This window comes from Homalodisca vitripennis, chromosome 7 (assembly GCF_021130785.1).
Source record: "Homalodisca vitripennis isolate AUS2020 chromosome 7, UT_GWSS_2.1, whole genome shotgun sequence".
NCBI classification, from domain to species: domain Eukaryota; kingdom Metazoa; phylum Arthropoda; class Insecta; order Hemiptera; family Cicadellidae; genus Homalodisca; species Homalodisca vitripennis.
In genome coordinates, this window is record NC_060213.1 from 60,698,968 (window position 1) to 60,721,374 (window position 22,407).

General features: G+C 34.4%; 1 protein-coding gene across 1 annotated transcript in view; it reads right to left on the reverse strand.

Annotated features, from left to right (window-relative positions):
• The window catches only part of LOC124365902 (general transcription and DNA repair factor IIH helicase subunit XPB), a 44,873-nt gene extending 23,831 nt beyond the window's left edge, over nucleotides 1-21,042 (reverse strand). The window contains exons 1-9 of the mRNA XM_046822020.1: nucleotides 20,707-21,042; nucleotides 11,049-11,129; nucleotides 9,583-9,716; nucleotides 9,150-9,260; nucleotides 4,019-4,168; nucleotides 2,803-2,976; nucleotides 1,709-1,876; nucleotides 680-777; nucleotides 437-543 (exon numbers count right to left, since the gene is read on the reverse strand). Coding sequence (XP_046677976.1) covers nucleotides 437-543; nucleotides 680-777; nucleotides 1,709-1,876; nucleotides 2,803-2,976; nucleotides 4,019-4,168; nucleotides 9,150-9,260; nucleotides 9,583-9,716; nucleotides 11,049-11,129; nucleotides 20,707-20,740 — 1,057 coding nt within the window. The 5' untranslated portion in view covers nucleotides 20,741-21,042. The remainder of the gene's footprint in view (nucleotides 1-436; nucleotides 544-679; nucleotides 778-1,708; nucleotides 1,877-2,802; nucleotides 2,977-4,018; nucleotides 4,169-9,149; nucleotides 9,261-9,582; nucleotides 9,717-11,048; nucleotides 11,130-20,706) is intronic.
• Nucleotides 21,043-22,407: the final 1,365 nt, after the last annotated feature.

Consider the following 22,407-nt stretch of genomic DNA (forward strand, 5'->3'; position numbering starts at 1 on the left):
ATCCATAACAATATTAGCAAAATAATTTAAACTTAGAAAGACTGTACTGTGTGCTTAGATACTGTACAGTAGTCACTGTTATAAGAATGTAATAAACCAAAAATTAAATATTCAATTATACCTCCATATAGTCTGCAAAATATTCAGTGAAATTTTCTATGATAACAGGAATTTTGTCGTACAAAAAAACAGTCGGTATAACCTCTATGTCGAACCCCAGAACTAAACCGGGCAATATTAAGAAATCACTCTCCTGCCACACTTTCCTAACATTGGAGGATATTTACTTATAACCTGCTTCTCAGTTAATGGCCCCATCAAAATTTTTAGAAAAATCAGGCCCATTAAAATCTGACTAACCCTGGTGTATTTTAAAACAACATCAAAGTGAAATTCTAAAAGTAAATTTCTTGTAGCCTCCATGCAGATGGCTTACCGCAGGGCAGAACAATGACACCAGAACGAGCTCGACCGTTGCCAAACATTTTCCTGAGACTTTTTTCCTGGTACGGCCTCAGCACAGCTGATGGTTTCAGGTCAATACTGTAAACATAGTTAAAGAACAAAATTATTATTGTATAACAAGTCAATGAACATAAAATATAAAAACTAGTCAAGGAACATCCTTTTGTAGGTGACACAAAAAATTAACAAAATAATTTAATCAAGTAGAACTTACTTAATGTCAGGATTGACAGTGTCATTGCGAAAGTCATACTCCGCTAGTAGTGGATGTTCCAACTCTATGCATCGCTTCTGTATGACTTCTATTTTTTCCTAAAAACACATTGAACCAAATTATGTACTAATTTTAGTATATTTTTAATTTTGTGTTACTATTGTTCTTAACCACTAACATTTTTTAATGTGAAATTAAACTAATTAAAACAACTTCCAGAATTTTCTGCTGAATATACATTTACTTTTAAAATCTTTGAACCACCTCTATTTTTTAACGGATAAAGCTTTTGAAGTGCTGTTTGCGACATACTACTTTGCTTCACTAGACTTTTAAAATGATGTGCATATCAACCTGTATACAACCTATGCTTACATTAAAAATTTTTCTACTGACTCTTCGTGGACCGTTCCCATAGGAGAATAGCAGGACACTAAATAGATCTTTAAGTCGGTGTTTGTTTATAGTGATCATGTGTGCAGTTTTTGTACTTTCATGATATGGTTACGATAAAATTAAGCCATTCTTGCACATAATATCAATATTGAACTTTCAAGCACCTCCATTTTGATTTTCCACCGACTCCTTACGAACCATCTCCCTGACGTGGTTAAAAGCTACTGATTCCATGAAAAAGTTCAATTTTATTCCCTTATATTACTGTACAAAGTTTTATGTTTGTACGTTTAAAAGTACAAAAGATATTAGACCATTTCAAGACTTTTCAGCATCCCTGTATATCAACAATTTCAACATATCGTAGGTGTTGAAGATATTTAAAACAGTTCAGATTCATTTTTAACAACAAAAACTTTTGAACAAAATATTAAAATGAAGCTAATTTACATAAGTAGTAAAATATAGGTAATAATTTTTAGTTCTATTTAAAATTATTTGTTTTTTTTTTTTTTACAAAAAAGTTGTAAATTAGCTATCCCTCAAAAATAAAAAAACAGTTGAAAATACTTAAACGTTATGTTACTGAATATATGGTATCAACCGGAATTCTAAGATATTAAAGTAAAGCACCTGATTGACTTCAAAAGACACTGTCTTCAGGTTAGCTTCTTCATCATCGTCTTCATCCGCCTTGTCCATCTTGTCGTAGAAATCAGTTATATCTTCAGGGACCACCTCTTTGATCTCATCATCCGTTGGGGGCGGAAGTTCTGTCTGTACTGGCTGGCTACTTCGGAACTGTAGAGGCAAATGTCAGACGACTTAGCAAAGGTCAAATTTAATGGCTACACATGCAATTTGACATCAATGGTAAAGAACACAAAAGTAAACAATACATGTGTTTTTTTCATGCACACAAGTATTGTTAGTTTTGAATGTCAATAAAAATTCATACAGACTTATTTGCTTCTTTTATTTTCATATGAATAATTCAAATATATAAGAAAGTTTCCAGGTTTCAATAGTGAATTTTGATAAAACTGTACTTAAGTATTTAAGATATAATTTGTACAAGAAGATAATACTCGTAAACTTTTCAGACCTCGATATACCTCGTACCTTTCTAAACGCCCTTTGCTCATCCTGCTGGACTGTTAAAACTTGTTTATAGAATAGGTCCATTAGAATACACAGGATAGCACACTATACAGTACACTATAGTCGCAACGTTCTCGCTAGCCACAAATTCCAACATATGATTACCAGAGTACTTCTATTATTGATCTCTGATTTAAATTGAACACTTTTTCTGGAAGAACCTAACTTAGGGATATTTAATTTTCAACATTGTATTCTTTTATAAAGACCTATAAAATTAATGAGACAGTGGGTCATTTTAAAAATCTTTTGTCCCAACAAATCCTTATTCGGGAGAGAGGTAAATATTAAATATTTTTTGATACAATAAAAATATATTCCTACTTGGGTTATGTTACAAAATTCAATCAAGAAAATCTTTTCAGTTGCTCATGTTAAAAATAAAATAGAGATGGAACTATGTAAAAACAAAGCAGTGAAATATTTACACATGACAACAGTACGCTTACTTAATAAATAAAGCATTAAATGTATAAGACAGATATCATAGATATGGCCTAATTTGTATACTAAATATTAACTTTTATCTGAACAAACTTCTGAGTGGTGGATTCTGCGATACTGACCAGAGGTAACCCCTTGTTCTCCAGAACTTGAGGAATGAGTGTTGTTTCCTTCTCCTTATCCACGGCCCGCCGCAGACGACACTCCTGTATCACAGGATCCTTGAGGAGCTTCTGGAGTACCTCTGGGAATGGAGATTCCACAAAATACTTGTTGTGCTTCAGGACTAGTTTCACCTAGAGCCATAAACATTAGTAAGTAACAAGAGTGTACAAAATTGCTTAATGCTGGTAATGAGAAAAAAATTACATCAATAATCACCTAATCAATAAAACCTTCAACACTGTGAGGCGGGATTCTCTGCTTATAATGAATCTTTTGTACTGTGTCAGAATACTAATTTATTTTGGGGTGCGCCTCTAGTACATCTCTCTTACGCCACTCCGTGTGTCTCTAGTACATCTCCCGCATACCACTGTTACAGTTCCAGTTGACCCTGAACATTTGGAGTCAACATATAGACGTCCCGATTATCGTTTAGGAATCCAATGACATAATAAAATTTTCAGGTAGCACGGAGAACCCACTTATTCCAGTCACTATACATTATCTTTATCCAGAGATGCATTTTCAATTTAATTAAACATTAATGGTAAAAATATTACATTCATAGTTTGACGCAACAGTGTAAATTTCAAAGGCAGGATGTTATTTATTAAGTACTCTTCTCTAACTACAACATTGATAACAATATTATAACTCTCACTGAAGTTCAAAGTGGATAGTACGAGATATAAAGATCAGATTGATATAGTCAACCTTATTAGGTACAAGAGTCAATCATTGAAGGAGGATAAAAATTGAAACAATTGCAAAAACTATTACAGTGACTAATAACAATAAGTACATTTCAATCATAACGCTAGAATTGTAAGGAAGTAAATGAATGCTTTGTTCTAGCTAACAAAAGATGTGGAAGCAATATAAAAGAACTGAAACAATAGTATCTACGAATAACACAGTAACACATTTTGTAGATTTTGAGTTTATAATAAATTTGTCAGTATTATTTTTTTATTGTTTAGATCTTTTGAGTAACTGATCATGTTCTTTATTGAATCGGTGCAATATTATGATTTCATACATATTTTTACAATTTATTTGAATGATCTTTAGCTGATGATTTTTTACTATGGATTGATTCACGAAGACAAAAAATTTGAAACATATGCATTCAAGCTAAAATATATTTCAATCCTTCGTTACACTAATCATTACCTTGCCGTAAGAAAGAGTACACAATTTGATGAACTCAACGATGCCGTCCGGTACAGTGGTCTTACTCAGCCGCTTGATGTACTCAACGATGTCATGAGTCTCTAGCCCCACACTGACAGCTGCATATAGAGAGTAGGCAGTCAGCTTGTACTGGAAAACAAAAGCTTTGTCAGTAATAGGGAATAGGAGAATAAGGGGTACTTTGGGATTATACCGACCACACCCAGACATGAATCGTTATTTAACATTTTGCTTCTACTGGTGCTGCTAAGCTGGTGCGTTGCTTTGTAATTACAAATTAGTAATTTTTTTCTTAATCAGGAATGTTTATGACAGCCTAAAAAATATTTCATTGTAATATCCGGAGTTATTGTAAAAATTTTAATGAACTTTTAGTATATCTGAATGATATTCCACACTTGGACATAGTTGTTCTGACTGAATGTTGGTTGAGAGAGGGTGAGGAGGGGGAGGTTTTGGAGGGGTTTGACATTGTACTGACGAACAAACAACGTAACAGAAATGACGGTGTTATCATTTACTTCAACAAACGGTTTATCAGCTACTACCTCACAAGTAACACTTGGGGACGTTTACGGCATTAACTTAGAATTTAATTACTGCAACCAAAACCTTTTACATACTTGCCCCTATATCGTACCTTTGACAGTGACTTGGAATTTTTCTTATCTGAACTAGAAAAATTATTGTAATCGCTTAGATAAGAGCAAGATGGAATAATTCTAGGTGACATTAACATCGATTTACTTAAAAAATACTCCAACATGTGACAGATACTTAAAACTGCTTACTGGGATCGGGATTTGTCCAATGTATAGATACAACCAACTAGAGTTACTAATAACTGCTCGTCATGTCTGGATCACATATTTTTTACGTTTACTATGACATGAACAATGTACAATCAGCTGTGCTCCAGACTGGCGTGAGTGACCACTACAGTACTGGCCTGACTATCACTGCCACTGCCACATCGCCTCACAATGACAACCCTACTGACGAATTCACTACACAATACTACACTGATAAGCATCTGCTCGGCCGTAATCTCGCTCACTTGAGCTGGGAACCTGTTTTGAGTTGCCAGGATATCACAACATGCGCTAAAAAATTTGAAAATACAATATCTCATCTTATTAAAGCTTCGTCAAAACCTGTAATTAACTATTCCACACGCTCAAAAAAATTAAAATCTTGGATTACATCCGATTTGGTCAAATTAATTCGCATTAGAGACAAAGTAAGTAAAAAATTAAAAAAAAACAACCTTTTAATCATGATCTCTATCAATCTTTTCGTACATTAAGACACAATTTAAGCAAATCTCTTTAAACAATCTAAAAAGCAATATTACAGAACTAAACTTGAAAAATTATCAAAACAATCCCAAAATGTTCTGATCTATCGTAAATGAGCTCGCAGGTAAAATTAAAGAAGAGAGATTCCTTTCCGATCCAAAAAATGTTACCAGATACTCCGTATATAGCTCACGGTTTGTGTAAAAAAGTAGCTAATGATTTTAATTCCTTTTTCTCCGCGGTTGGACACAGTCTGGCTAGTGCCATTCGACTCGAGTGGGGACCCAGTTTTGAGTGATGCGGATTACAGACAGAACACCGTGTTCACATTGACCACTGTTACTGAACTTGATGTAATACGGCACGTGACTGGGACTGCGTGGGGGATCCGCCCCCGGACGTGATGGTGTCTCGCTGACGAGTTAAAGGACAATGTTTATGTCTTCTCTAAGCCCCTTCAGCATTTAATATAAATCTAAGTATTTCTTCCGGTATTTTCCCGGATATCTTTAAAATCGCTAAGGTCATTCCACTGCATAAAGGAGATAGCTTCTTAGATAAAAATAATTTCCGCCCCCATCAGCCTTTTGAGTGTATTCTCCAAGATCCTTGAGCGTATAATTAAAGAACAATTAGTTGCCTATCTTTCTAACAACCAAATCTTGTGTGAGTGTCCAGTATGGGTTCAGAAAGGATAGGAACATTTTGATGCTCTTTTTGAATGTCAACAGACAAATCAATGATGCTATATCTAAGAACCTGCGCATTATTTTAATATTTCTTGATTTGAGGAAGGCCTTTGATAGCATTGATAGAAATAGGTTGCTCCTTAAATTGGAGGCCACTGGAGTTCGGGGTAATGCACTTTCATGGTTCTCGACCTACCTCACAAGTAGGCTGCAGACCGTGTCTGTCTGTGGGACCGAGAGTGTCGCGCTTCCGGTGGACTACGGGGTGGTTCAGGGCAGTACGCTGGGGCCCAATTCTGTTTTTTGATTTATATTTAACAATATCTCTAAATTGAACTTAAATGGCAATCCTGTTTTATTTGCAGATGATAGCTTAATTTTAATAAAAGGTAGCGACTGGGTTGATGCCCGTTCTAACGCTCTACATGACCTCATGGTCTTAAAAAAATGGGTTTGACCAAATATCCTTTCATTAAATACATCAAAGACTAAGTTTATGCCCATCTCCGGGAGACCACAGACTATGCCCTCGGCGACCTCGTGGTACATAATTGTGGCAGTTACAACAATGAAACTTTGTTCTTGTGAAACTATTGAAAATGTATCGTCTTATAAATATTTGGGTGTATTCTTTGATAAGCGCTTAAAATGGTCTGTACATGTTGAATATGTAAAAAAGAGAGCAAGGAAATATATATTTTGCGTTTAAACAATTAAGTGAAATTTTAAATGAAAAAGAAATTAAACTTGCTTATTTCGCCTATGCCCAATCGTTGTTCTCGTTTGGAATAATAGCCTGGGGTGGAGCGTATAAAACTCTTTTGCAACCTCTGCAAGTGGTTCAGAAGGCAATCTTAAAGCTGGTTTCAAAAATCTAGGAGATATCCTACTGACACTTTATATCAAGAAACTGCCATTCTATCAATTTGAAAAATATTCATTAAAACACTCCTCGTTCATATTTATAAACATTTTTATACAATTTTCTCTACAACTTCGCATTCTCATAACACACGATACTCACGGAATATTGGTGTCTCATCTATGCAAATCAGTTAAATCCTTCTCATCTACCAAATTCTCTTTTTAAATATCCCATATTCTGTATAGGAAATATCTGTAAATACTTCCTGACAACCAAATATTCAAACTCACCGTCGATATATACATGCAAGAAACGCTCGAATGAATGGCTGTATGCTATCAGCGCAGAAGAGGCCGAGGCAATTATCACGGCTGACTACAGACGGACCTGACTTTTGACCCTGCCTCCCTCCTCTTAAAATGCCACTTCAACAGCAACTGATGCCTCTATGGTTTTTTCCTATTTTATATATTTATTTTTTATTTCATAACATTTCGGCAAGAAATCTGCTAGTAATAGGTTAGGTTAGGTTGTTCTGCGTGTTGACCTTTTTATCTTGAAAATACACCATTCCTTAATTGTTTTTCATCTCAGTAAATCTTTCCTTTAAACTATTGGTAGTATGTACGCTGATAAATTTCAATACCGTAATATGTAAATACGGTTTTTTTTTGGCGCGCGCGCGCGCGCGCGTGTGTGTGTGTATGTGTGTGTGTGTGTGTTGTGAGTGTGTGTTTTGTGTTGATGTTATATGATAATTAATCACCCGATTCAATTCGTCCACAATCTCCAGGAAAGCAACTCGAGCCTACGCACAGGCTTTTGCCCATGTAGGCTCATTTCCTAGGCCACTTTAATTTGATGAGTGTAATATTTTCATGTTTAATGTTTTCTAAGTACACATTTAAATATTATAGTAACAAGATAATATAGATTTGATAGTAAATGTGCTAGCATGTAAATATTTTTGGGAAATAAATTATGATTTGATTTGAATTTGATTTTGATTTTGATTTTTGTACTTCCGTGTTTTACCCGGAACATTTCTCCAAATACAAAAATTCAACAAAAACAAACATTACCAAACAAAAAACTAAACTCTTTATTGAAAAAAAACACTCAAAACTTGTTTTTATTCTTGATCACACTCCACCACCCAAAATGCAAGTGCCTGCAAGAGGAACATCCCTCGACATAGTACCTATCAGTTAAAATATCAAATTCTAGAGGGGCTGATCAGAAATATAAAATTAAATTGTAATGGAAAGGCAATTATATACCATGCAAAAAACTTAAATAATCATGTGATGCTGCGCGGCCTGCCATAATCGGGATTCTCGAGAAAGATAAGATAACAGCGACAACGAATACCGATCACAATACTGGAAATGCTTGTAAGTTTGTAATTTTGTAATTAAAGAGTTGTTTTTTCGTTCTATCATGTTTGTTTCTATAAATTTATATTTTTGTGTTCTTCATACGGGTGTGGTCGGTATAATCCCAAAGTACCGAATAAGGATATGAAGAGGAACATATAGGATGGATGCTGTACCCATAACAATTATTCCTGTTTTATTCACCCATCTCCCACACGTGAAAGAAGTGAACAAATTACCTGACCCTGTACAACCCTTGCAGATTTGGTGGTTATTTTATTCGCCCTATTGAAAAACATGGATATCTCGGAGAACCTGTATCACGATTCATCCCTAAGGAGCTGAGATTTTACACATTAACTTTTCAAAAGGCATTATGGTGGATTGGCAATCAAATCTTGTGCCTATTGATTATACACATGAGAAGATTGTGTTGTTCATCAGAATATTGTACTTTTGTATCAGAGCCAATCTGTGAATTGGACCTTAATGATTGGTTACCTCTGGCACTCTGTTCATGAACCTGTTCATATATCAACTACTCTATTTATATCGTTCCTACGTAATCTTTGCATACCCCAATTGCTCATTTGAGAGATTAACAAGAAAATCAATGCTCCTTCAGTTTCTGTGCTGTAAAACAGTCTGAACTGGTATAAAAGCTTGCTGCATCCGATGGGCCATACACTTCACAATATTCGAGGTGCTAATCATTTATAAACAAGTTTTGAGCTTACTGTACTCGTAGGAACTTAACAAATTTTCCATTGTAATAATTAGCGCACACATGCAAGCATGTTGGCACATTCAAAACACTATATATAAGCTCTTAAATTTATATTATAGAATAGTAAATTGAGAAAGAGCCAAAGGAAAACTTACTTCGTGGATGTGTTCAGGACGGCAAACAGGTTCAGATATGGCGATGAGGAAGTCATGAGCATGCTTGTACACAGGTGAGAACGACTCGAGAAATATGTGTCCATTTGGAGCCTAAAGGCATGAAACAAATTTATGCTTCACATCTGTCAATAAAGTCTTATACAATAGATAATAATAAATGAGATGAGTACATTCTAAAAACAGTTAAAAAATGTACGTGTCAAATTATTTTGTACAATATTTCTGAATATATGCATTAAGAGTAAAAATACAAATTCCATTTCTTTCAAAAATATCAGAGACAACAAAAAACCCTATCTACGCCATTATATCAATCATTATAAATACTGGGAATTTGTACATAGATGATTAACCTTAGTTATAAAGATTACACTGAACCGAAATACACAAATGAAGCACAGATGTCACTTACAACCCACAGCGGCCGGGAAGCATGATCGGACTTTAAGGACATTTGACCCCTGTAGTCTTTGGCTCCAAACTCATCCTCCTTAACTCCCTGATCAGCTGCCTCTGCGTTCTTCTTTGCAGCTCCAGGCACTCCATCTGTTAATCAGAAATGTTATTTTAATATTTATTATACCCATTGGCATAAACATATAGCATAAAGGCTTATAAAACATTTTGTGTGAAAATAAATATCTTTTAGTTAAATAAACGAATACAACGAAGTATCAAAGGACTCCACAGAACATAACAAAAAGGTAATAGCACATTTGGACAGACAGACAGATGGACTGCGTATTAACCCTAAAATCAATAGAGTTCTTTCTTAAACCAAGAGTACACTATATACCAAGTTTCAAGTCTCTAAGACCTTTCTATCAAGAGTAATTGCACAAATGGTCATAGCAATAGATAGTCAGACAGACCGAGTATCCTTTCACCAGTTGTTAACAGAATCAATTTCATTGTTGCTTGCAGTCCCTAGATCTTCCTATTGAGTTATCACACTCTCGGATAGATGGGCAGACAACGACACAAGTTCAAGAAGGCACTGTAGGGTGCTTAATAATTTAGTGGTCACATGGTGACACTATTTATTCATAATTTTACAATGGAGATATAAATCCAAAAATAACTATAAAATAAAGCTGAAACTTCAATATGTAACTTTTAAGGTAACTTAATTGGATAAATCACCAATTTGGATAAATAACCCAACAATCTGTTACATGCTTTAAACAAGAATATATGATATTCTTCAGATCTAAAGAGACTGCTATCCAAATGGTCCTCAAAAACTATCTAAGAATAACTAAGAACTAACTAACTAAACTAAGAATAAATATAAAAGTTCTTTCTTCTAAAAAAAACTATCTATTAAACTGTACCTATATGTTGATTAGCAGTTTATTGTGACCAGAGATTGGAATGGGGACCAAGCAATCAAAATGAATATAATAACGAGCACATCAGAGATATGTAAAGAATAAAAAATAATGGAAGAAGTGATCTCAAATCCTTACTAGTCAAGATTATAAACACTAACTGAAAGGAATCTTTGTTAGTTATATGAACTACATTATCATATTATCCTTAGGGAGTAAGTTGACATTGACATGATATTCCTTAATTATTCCTTAAATATTCCTTAATTAATTAACAATCTTCATCAAGTTACTTATTTTCTCCAAAAAGATCTGCCTTTCTTGCTTCACTATAAAGCACTTAACAAGATATGACGTTCTTTATAATTTCTATCGTTCTTTGGATTTTTTAACTGATTTTTTTTAGTATTGTTAAAGTGAGTTTTTAAATTTAATTAGTCAACAATATATGACTTTACATACATATGAACAGAAATTAAGACAGCAAACAGCAACTACACAATAAAAAATTGGTTCTCTTATAATAAAATTAAACTAATTGTAATACCTTCATCGTTTCCTTCACCAGGATCATCTATATTGTTTGAATCCTCCTCTTCATCCTTCTTCCTTTTTTTCCATTTACGATCTACAAAAAATTAATTGTACATGAGAAACTCTTTAGTGAAATATCCCCATATATCTATTATGTTACTTTAAAAAATTTACTTAATTAATCACTTTTATTTAAAATGTTACCGTTTGTATTACCGTTCCCACATAATAATTAACTTACATATAATAACCATATCACACTTCATAAGTTCGCTGCGGCCTACTGTCTAGACAGTTGCAAGTTCCCCACCAAAACTGAAAGGGACTGACCGGACAGTTGTACTACCAACGCTGCAACATTCTATTTCACCTGTAACATGCTGCAATCTAGCTGCAGATCTCTGAAACTTGTCTTATATGAAATATACTTACTTTCTGCTTCTTCAGATCGGTCTGCAAATGCAGGACTACTGTCCGGATGGTGTTATAGAAACACATATACATATGGGGACTCTTACCATATGAATGTGTGTTATTTTTTATATTACAAAATTATTCAAACTATATTTTTTTTTTGTGGTGTAAAAATGCTAGTGTTTTGCCACACCATGCTGATATACACTATGAGTAGGAGTACTGTATTGACAATTACATTGCTTAGAGGCAGAACTCTGTGAAAATAATAGTCACTCAGAGCATTTTTTGTCTTTTAGATATTATTTATCACAACTGAGTGAGTTATGAAAAATATATTTGCCGAAAATGCTGGCCATGTCTGGACAGTCCCGTAAACTACTGCATAAGAACCGTAATAACATCTAATACAATAATAGGATAATGTTTACATTAGTATGTTAGCTAAAAATGACGTTAAACTATTTAAAACCACTTTTATCATTTTCTTAAAATAGGCTAGTATGTTTTCATTTCCAGAAAGAATTTTTACATGATCAGGATCCACATATTGCACAATAATTGGTAATATGTTTGAAATTTAAATTATATCCCAAATAGTCAATCTAGGGGACCAAGAGGAATCGGGATTTCTGGGTGGGGAGATAACAAGTTAATAGTTAATAGGCATTGGTAGAGAGGATAATCGGAATACCATTGTTAACACGATAAAAGTACAAGGAATTTTAGAGATCAGAGCAGGGCTACTAACTGCATATGAGGAAAGTTTAAACTGTTCGCTACTCTCCTCTTTTTCGTCATTTTAACAACAGTTTCTACCTCTTTGGTGAAAGAAACAGGATTTTTCCGGACATTTGCCATCGTTCAGTGAAACAAGAAAACAGTAACACTACGTTTCGAGATCTGCAATCTGATCTCTTCTTCAGGTAAAGGACAAACCTAATACATAATTACAAACTAGGTTAAAATAAACAAATCTTACTAAAGCGTTGTGGCACGCCTAAGTCAGGAATCACAACCTACATGTTGTTTGTCAACTTCACTAACTCTAAAGACATGCACTTAACACAAAACTATACCAAACACTAATCATTAAAACTAAACTACGGAATACAGGTCACAATACGTCTTCACTCGTCTACTAACCACCTACGACTGACCAGAAGGACTAGCCAATGGTAATCGTGACGGCTGGCTAAAACAAGATGGCGGAAATACAAGGGAAGGGGGACAGGAATGGGCCCTTTCGTTATTATTGGTTCATGCGAGATGAACTTCTTAAAACCATATTGTGACTCCGCATTGGTTTATTACAAATATCCGATCCGTTTGATACTTTTGGTTTTCTCTTTAGTTCATTTTTTAGAATTGGCAACCAAAGCGGCCTAATCTCGACTGATGGTTGACTGATTGGTTGGTCTGCCAATTTAATGTATGTTGCCTCAATTAATTTCCTTTTGAAGAAATGTGGTTCCCGATGTATTATGTGGGCTTCATCCCAATTCATATGATGGTCTTCGGACCAACAATGGTGTGCAATTTTTGACTTTTCTGTGAAACCCTTTCTCGTGTTTTCTTTGTGTTCTTTTATCCTTACGTTTAGTGGTCTTTTTGTCTCGCCTATGTATTCCCTATTGCAGCTACATTTTATACTGTAAACACAGTTTTTGGAATCCTGTGTGCCATTTTTTGGTTTTGTTTTTACGAGACTTTGTCTAAGAGTGTTGTGTGTTTTAAACACGGTTCTAATGTTGTACTTTCTACCTACTCTTCTAATTTTCTCCGATAATCCCGGCACATAAGGGATTGACATAAACGCAAATTTATCAAAATTCTGTTTTTCTGACTCAGGAATGATTCTTCTGGTTCGTTTGCACTTATTAATTACTACTCTTTGGTGAAGTTTGATTGTCATCTTTTCCTCTGTGCTCTCAGTCTTGATTGTCAATATGGACCTTATTTGCTCATCTCGTTATTAAATCATTTTTTCCCGTTTCATGATTGATCAGATTTTGCTACCGAGTAAATTTTAAAATAAAGACGTTCTTTGTGTTCAACGTAGCTAATTTATACATTCAAGTTGTTTTGTGTTTATGTGCTAGTAAGCTTCTAGATCGGATTTACCTTCTAAAAGAGAAGAAAATGTTTTCCTATGGACAATACGTGTAGTGGGTGCTCTATCAAGTGTTTTGATTGCGTTAGAATGACTAGTGGGGTAGACTTTAATAAGCGGCCTACACTCGTTATTCGGTTGTCTTTATCAAATGGTTCGAAGGAATAATTCGATATTAATGATTTATTTAGCTTAGCGTATGATTTCAACTTATTAGTTACAGTAATTTTAATGTAAGCAATAAACAGCAAGAAGTAACTAATATTTTGAGACTTTGAAAATGGCGATGAATGAGGAAAATATGTGAGATATTTGTTACAAGTGACGAGATTTGTTTAAGTGGCTTCAACATGTAGGTTTGGCTCCTGGTAAACCATAGGGGGAATTCTTTCCTCCATTTCACAAAAGCGGTTACTCATTGATATTTAGCTGGGCAAGTTATTAATATTGTAAGGTTTATTATACCTAAGTATTGGCCATAGTTGATTTTGTAACGTTAGTGTTAAATTTGAGTTTTTTAAATTATAATGTACGAAATTCTTCTTTCTGTATTTTATTAAAACTTATTGTGTACGATTTGTACATATCGAAGTTGGATAATATATCGAATTGTCCAATAAAAACAACCGAATAACGAGTGTAGACCGCTTATTAAAGTCTCCCCGACTAGTGTTTCTATAATTTGACATGGCATTTTCATTTTCTTTGTACAAAAAATGTGGAGCCATTGTCGTTTAGCTGAGGATTACACTGTTGTTTTATTGTTTTAGACAGATTTAATATGGTTAGGTTAGTTTGTAATATTTAGTGAACATGAAGGAAATAAATTATTCATCTGCAACACAATGAAACGAAAACATCTTAAATTGCGTTGCTAGTACTTTCAGGGTAAACTTTCAATTGTTCTCAATAATATTTTATAAAAAATTCTTCTTAGTAGGTTGATTTCTCACCATTTAATTTCGGTAAATATTTACTTCAGCCAGTAATATTATCCTATTTTTGTTTTTCAAAAAGAAAATGCTTAAAAAATCTATTTAAACTGAAATCAATTTTATTTCTAAAAACCTGACAAATTAAAAAAAACTTTGGAAATTATAAGGTTAAAGGCTGACCTAGCAAATAATGAATTTGACTAATTAATTTTGTATATAGCTCGAAATTAAGAAAAACATTGTTCATTTGGATCAAAATTCTGCTCATTTCAGTATTATATTTCATTTACGTTTGCAAAGATGGTGCCGAATCCGATGACGTCATCACGAGGTTGAATCACTGTCACAACGTGGATGTACAACTTGGAAATATTGCTCCGCACGGGAAAAGTTGTTCCAATTTTTATGTTCTCGAACTTCGTTATTTCTCATTTCCACCCCGTCAAACCTTATATTGTTTTGTTCTGTAGGACGATTTCAATAAGTTAATAACACGAAACTCGTATTTTGCTGCTCTAGCCGTTACTGTGACAATTACCAAAACTTGTTAAAGAACTGTTAGTTAAACGAGCTAACAGTAATGCCTCCAACAGTTGAGACGGCACTAAAGGTAAGATATGCTGATGGCAACAACAAAATTATCCCTCGTGATGGTAGAGATATGTAAAATATAAACATTATATACGTCTGTTCACAAATGTTTGAAAGAGCTAGAACTATTACACTCACCTAACCATATATTATACATAACCAGAGAACAATGGCCACCATAATATATTGTAGTGTATTGTGTATTTAACAATTTAATGTTGCAACATAAAACTAAAACCTAACCAATATGAGAAAGGAGGAAAAATATTTCCATAACAAGATGCGCAGTACAAAACAAGAATAAATATTCGATATTATTGATCACTAGTGTTGGACGCTTATGATACTACAGCCAAATTAAACATTGAAAGTGCTATTTTCCCTATATTTAGACAATAATTGATGCCATAGTCAGGCAATGAAAATGTGTATGTAACGAAAACCGTAGTTATCCTTTTGTAAGAGCAAATCAGTACTGCCCTGCTAAGGAAGAAAAGGGTATCTGACATCTGGCCTATTTTGAGCTAGGCTGACTTTACTCTTTTGCTCATTGCCAAGCAGTAGATTTAAATATTAAGTTCTGGTTTTTTGAGGCAATTTGTAATATTGTATCCAGAATCTAAAAATATAGTTTATGAAGTAAAAAAATTCATTTATCATTTAAATACTTGTAGTTACATAAGTGTACCTTAAGCGATTCTAAGCCAAAATAAGCGTATCTGCCACATACGGTTTTTTGGCTTCTTGTTCTATGCGATTTTCAACAGCATGATTGTAGGGCTAAACACAGTAACAAGTCACATAATATTTATCTAGTGTTAGTTTTAATGATAAAATGAGACTTCTAATTACTATGATGACAAAGTTACACACATTTTTAGAAATTTACATGAATATTGTCTATACAACTCAGTCAATGTCATGTTCTGTGATTAGATCAGGCTCCTCACTCACTGCTAGATCAACCCAAAAGCCATGTCTGTTGGGAGGCATCAATGGCACAAGTTTTTTAATAATGTCTTGTTTCTTTTCTTTGTTCACACCTCTGGGGCTGGTTCTTGTATTTGGTTTTGGAACTTCTCTCTTCTTCGTAAATCCTGCTTTTAAAAAGGACAATTGAAAGACTTCCCCACTGAATGATTTTCTGTAGAACATGTCAAAAGATCCTCTTTGGAAAAGAACATGTACCATTTCACTAAGATATGGACGAGGAACTTTATTGCATAATTTTATACTGTGAAGAATAGTTAAATTCTGTGAAAAAGTCCTGATGCTCCATGCTCTTTACAGTAACCTTTCCAGAGTTACTAGCTTTGACAGCATCTTTGAAGTCTTCAAAATCATACATTTTTCCTTTTGACTTTATCTGAAACAATACAAAAATTTAAAATTGAATAACTTAAAGAAAAAAGAAACAAATAAAAAGCTGCGCCGAAAGTGGAAACGTAAAAGATTACTTAATTTTATAACATTTACATTATAAAAGTAGAGGTACTTGTAATATAATAGGTTCTAAATTCAAATTTATCATTGCTTACCTGTTTATTAACTTGTTGATGGAAATGGTCTGCAGACATAAATGTATGGTCCTGTCTCTAGATAGTTTAAAACAATCTCATTAGCTTCAATATCATTTGAATTTACCAATCCTGTCAGGTAGGAAAACAAAGCCCAATTTTTGTTCTGGGCTGCACAATTGTCCATCCAAATGTGTATTTTTTTTGCATCTCTTTTGTGCATGATAAAAGAATTTAATGCACTCGCAATGTCCTCCCTTTTTCCTACCGGAAATTCCCTCATGCCAGATGCATGCAAAAGGATCCATGGTTGGTTTTTTCTCCAACAGGCACAACAAAGATTCATTGAAAAGGACAATTCTACGAGTAAAACACTGCTTCTTTGAACTGTTCAATGTGAGGCAACATTATTACTTTCTGCAAGTCCATTGTGTAGACAACTGTACCAGAAGCCTATAACTATCTAAATTGTCTTTTATCAATTGATTTTTCATATGCTTCTCGGCTTCAGTATATTTCTTTTTATGATCTTTCCATTCATTGCATTCCGGACACAAAAGTTCATCGATTTGGCCATGATCTTGTTTGTGTAGATTGTACTTTTCACATCTTTCGCATTCCTCGTGGCCCAATTTTGGCAAAGGAAATGTTCATTTCTGATATTACATTTCGATACAAGTCGTATGAAACAATGAAAGTTTTCTTCTGCTTCGTGATCTTCATTAATTCTTCTTCGTGCATTTTTGCTATTGACAGTTCACAAGGGCAAATATTTCCTGTTAGGAGCATGTTCTCTCCTATAATGTGATATACTGGATTGTATTTTAAAATATGATCCTTGATAATTACTCCTATCCACAAGGTTATGTGGGGGGTGTCTTCCCCGTTGATCGCGTTTCGGTAAAACGCCAATCAGTTGATTTGTTCAAAACATTAGTAATGAACATGTCATTGTTTTTTTTTGTAGCCGAGTGTGGATAAGAAAAATGTTTTACAAACCATCTTTCTTGCTCCGTCACTGTCTGTAAGGAAGTAAAAGAATGTTTTTCCCCTCCTTGATTTCTTCCTCTGGGTGTGTTTTCCTTTTAACTTTGCTTTTATCAATGTGCCCTAAAATAAAAACTTTTCTCTCATTTTCCTCCATAGCCAAAAGTGTTCGTGGATTTTCATTCTTCTGTGTTCTGTAAGTTTGGTCGTGCATTTTCTTTTACATGTATTATTACATGGGGGCTGAAGTGCATGTTTATCTTTATTTTTTTTCACGTTTTGATTTAATGTCTTCTTTACACCTCGGCGCAGCTCTTTTTCCTCGGGTTCCCATTTTTGGTGAACCCTTTAGGAGCTTCATCTGTTTCCTCGAGCAAAGCAGCTGTATTATTATGTTCTAAGTTCGACTCTGCTGTCTCCATCTGCTGGTGTTCCTCTGTTGGCGCTACTTCTATTGGGTTGACTTGTTCAACTACAATGGCAACATTTTCTACCAAATCTGGAGCTATGTCAAACAGCACGTCGACATTCTGTAGCTGTTGTTTCTTCTGCCGCCGCTTCAGGCAATAAATCAAACAAATCTTCAATAAAAATCACTGGCATTGTCTTCATTTGATTCATAGCTCTGCAAAAAGTGAAATAAATGAGTTTTTCATTAAGGCTATATTTTATTATATTTTTTCATGTAGGCTATATTTTCATCCTATGCAATTTACATATTTGGTAATTCAATGAGTTATGACAGTAGTAAGATATAAATCAAACATAAAAGTTGCCTATAGACAACATTGCATTAACCCTACAAAAAGCTAACAAAATATGAGGCGTTGGTAGGCCTACATTCAACTAGTTCGCTTATTTATTTTATTTACTGAATTAAATAAATATATATTACCGATATATTTTAGGCTATCAGTTTGATAGGGCATAGTAGATTAAGCAAATTACCTTTTTATTATCTGTAGTTGTCGTAGACTCTTCATGTCTGATATCAACTTCTGTTAAATTAAGCATAAGGCCTACTACGTGTTTCCTCATTGTTCAAGTGGTACGACCATAAAAAGTGATCCGTTTTGAAGAACTGTAGGAGCGCTTGGCTGAAAAAATAATAATTTTGTAAATAATTTTTGCAGGGACCAGCAAACAAAAAGCATTTAGGCTACAGTGGCTTAATCTAGACTAATTCTGCATATTGATAAATTAAGTTTGTTTTAAAAAAAGCTCTATTTCTAGGCCTAGGATTAAAACTATATTATGGTAGGCCTAATCAATATTGTACTTACATCTGCATTACTAGAAGTAGATGGCAGAGACTGTTCTACTTGCTCAAACGATGTTGATGTACTAGGCCCTAGGCCTAACTGGCAAAACTTCCTTAGGGGCAGGATTTGCATTTGCTGTCAGAGTTATGAACTAAAAATGCGCATCTAGAAAATGATTTCTTACACACATTACATGTATAACCCATTTAAAACCATCTGAATCAAAAAACACTTTCTTCTCAAGGTTTCAAAACTCACAGTCCAATCACAAATTCAGAGCTTATAAAGAAATTCACTTCAAACCTAAACAATTTTGTTTTGAGGTTATATTACGGCTTAATCAGCTGAGGTATAATAGTTATTAGTTATTCATTTTGCGTTTTTTGATGTCATTTTATTTACACTGTAATGTTACACTATTAACAAAGTCAAGCTTAATTGCACACGTCTCAAAAGTTAATCCAAATGGGTAACTACATGTGACGTAATAGATATTCTAAGCAAGAAAAACAGTATCTGCACGAGACTAAGCAAAAACAACCGTATCTGCACCGCACATACGTTTTTAATTTGCTTAGACATAGTAGATACGGTGTTTTGGCTTAGAAATTCAGAATTGAAGTGTAGTTACGGTATATTTCATATTGATTATCTCAAAAACTGTTGTAGATACGGTCTTTTTAGCTTATTTTTTTGGATTCCTCGTTGTCAATAACATAAAAATCACCTCTAACCTCAAATTCCTTAATTTTGTCAGTTACGGTCTTTTCGCTTAGCAGGGCAAGAGTAGAGCTCTAGTCTCAAGGCTGGTAGAATGAAATCGATGAGGGTAACTGGTATCAATGTACAATATCGTGACCATGGAAAGGTATGTTCATTTTTTTTTTCTGAAAACTAAAATTTGTCCTGAAAACAATAGTGAAAAAAAAATTTGTCGGCAACGAAAATCAAAGGAGTTACGATTTTTTTTAATTCTCTGAAAACTCTGTTTTTGACAGTACCTCTGGCAACACTATCCATATTTGACAGTTTGGTATTACTCAGCGGCTCTCTCAAATAAAGAAGGGACGCCATTTTGAACTATTTTGTTCCTCCGTGTCTATTCCTAACCTCCTTATTTGACAGTTTGGTATTACTCAGCGGCTCTCTCAAATAAAGAAGGGACGCCATTTTGAACTATTTTGTTCCTCCGTGTCTATTCTTAACCTCCTAGTTCAGTAGTGGTAATGGGACACCTTTGTGTTGGATGTTCGTTATCTTACGTGCAAGCAATTCCCCACCTGAACATTAAGGTAAGTGATAAGTTACTGAAATGATAGTGACTAGTACGTTAATCCTGTCAACGATGCCTGCCCGCTGCGCACTGCTTGCTCTTTTAGAAAAAAAATTAACTCGAGCTTGCAAAAGTCGAATCCCAGATCACGTGATGCCCCTGCTCCTTAACGCAATAATGCCCGAAAGGCATCAATATAATACAATAATATTCTTTCCCCCCAGTTTATATGCACCTCTGATAATAATACTAGGCTATAAATGCCCAACCCATGAAAAAAAAAGTCCATTTTCCATGGTCACGGTATTGTAAATAAATACCGGGCAACTTTCCCTCAATATTTCTAGCAAAAGGAACAGTCACAAAGACGACAAGATGGCGAAAAGGCCTAGGCTTAGGGCCTACAAAATTATCCATAGAACCAATTTATAACATTTTTTATTATACTGGAAAGATTCCCTGTATATGAAACCTTCTTTTTCAGAATAAGGAAATGGAACACTTAGACCTAGTAGGTAGGCTAGGTAAACATTAGAGAATTAAACCAACCTACTCTTAGAAATCTTTGGACAAACATACCTGTGTCTTTTTTGTTTCTTTTTGGCCCTGCCATTTAATGAACAATCTACAAAAAGTTTAAACGAATTTCCTATATCTTGAACAAATCTTCTGTTTTTCTCAGTTTACTTTGAGGTTAGTAGCCTAGTCTCCAATATTGGTTCATCACCATCAAACTTAGTTCTAAATCCTTCGGAAAAGATTTACTTTAATTGAAAGCAAACAGTTTAAGATGAAATTCACTATCACTCATTCAACAATCTTTATGACGTACAAATACGGAACATTAAGACTACGACATCGTTGTCGTTACGCCGCTCCTAAACGGAATCGCCTTAGAGATAGACTAATCATTGGTCTTTGCTGTCTGCTGTTTGTTTGGAAACAATAAAAACTGACACGAGACTTTGATTGGCAGTTCTGATTGCAGTTTACTAACAGACCAGCAGGACTATGGCCAAAGAAGAATTTTTTATTTGGTATCAGATGACATCCGTTTTGAGAATTTGTATTCCAGATTTAAAAAGCCAGGTAACATATTGTGCAAATATATTCATATGGTGTTTTGTCCAATGTTTGTTATTAGCCCCATGGATTATGAGGATTGAATTAGATGTTCATCGTTTGGTACCGGATAATCTCCGTTTGGACTAATAGGCTGCAGAAAGTTTCTTACAACTTCGTCACTTGCCCAAGGATTGAAAGGATTTATTAGAATTTTATTGTTTATTACCGGATGATCTCTATTTGGAGCCCAAGAGTATTTCTGCATGAAGCAGCGAGATAATATAGAGTGCAGAGATTGGAGATTCTTCCAATGGTTGTCACTTCCAAACGGAGTCTAATTATTATTTGGAATAGTATGGTTTGTTGTAGGGAAGTCCCCCCTAGTGTATTCCTTTCTAAAGCAGCGACAAAGATGCGGCTTTCTGCCGATGTTTGTTAATTACCACAAGGAATCTAGGAGTGATATATAATTTTATAAATTGTTACCAGACGATATCCTTTGAATGCCAAGTGTATTCCATCCTAAAGCAGAAAGTAAGATGGAGAGCAGAAATGGTTGTTTCTTCCAATATTCGTCACTTACATAAAGATACTAGGACAAATTTCACAATTTATGTTAATGGATCCGTTTGCAGACAAAATATAATCTGTATTAATGTCATGACAGATGTGCGAAGATTAATGTTTTCTCGCATTTCACAAACTTTCTCAAGGATGGTAGGGAATAATTCGCTGTTTATGTCCAAGCTACCTCCATCTTGAAGGTTACTTAATGTATTTTCTGGAGCAACAAGTAACCTACATTTTATTTATTTTTTATTTATTTATTTATTTCAACGGTACAACACCAATTTTACAATATTACAAGTAGATCCGAATGAAACCAACAATAGATAATAAGTATACAAACAAAACAATATCAAGGTATTTTAACATATAGGAATTAAATAAAGGAATTATGCACCACGCATCACTTCCAGTCTCTCAGGAAACCAATAGCATTCGTCTTGAAAGAAGAATTCCCGAAGAAATTGACGGAGGAAGAAGCCGCTTCACCAGTCTTCAGGAGTCTGGATATGCCGTGGTTTTGAGCATAATTTGTTGGCTGGAAACGCCTACTGAAAACTGACTTCGAGCGAGTCCCTCTCGGCACAGTGAAAGTTACAGCTCCTAGCAGGTCAGGACAGTCTATATCGCCGTTGACCAGCCCTCGCA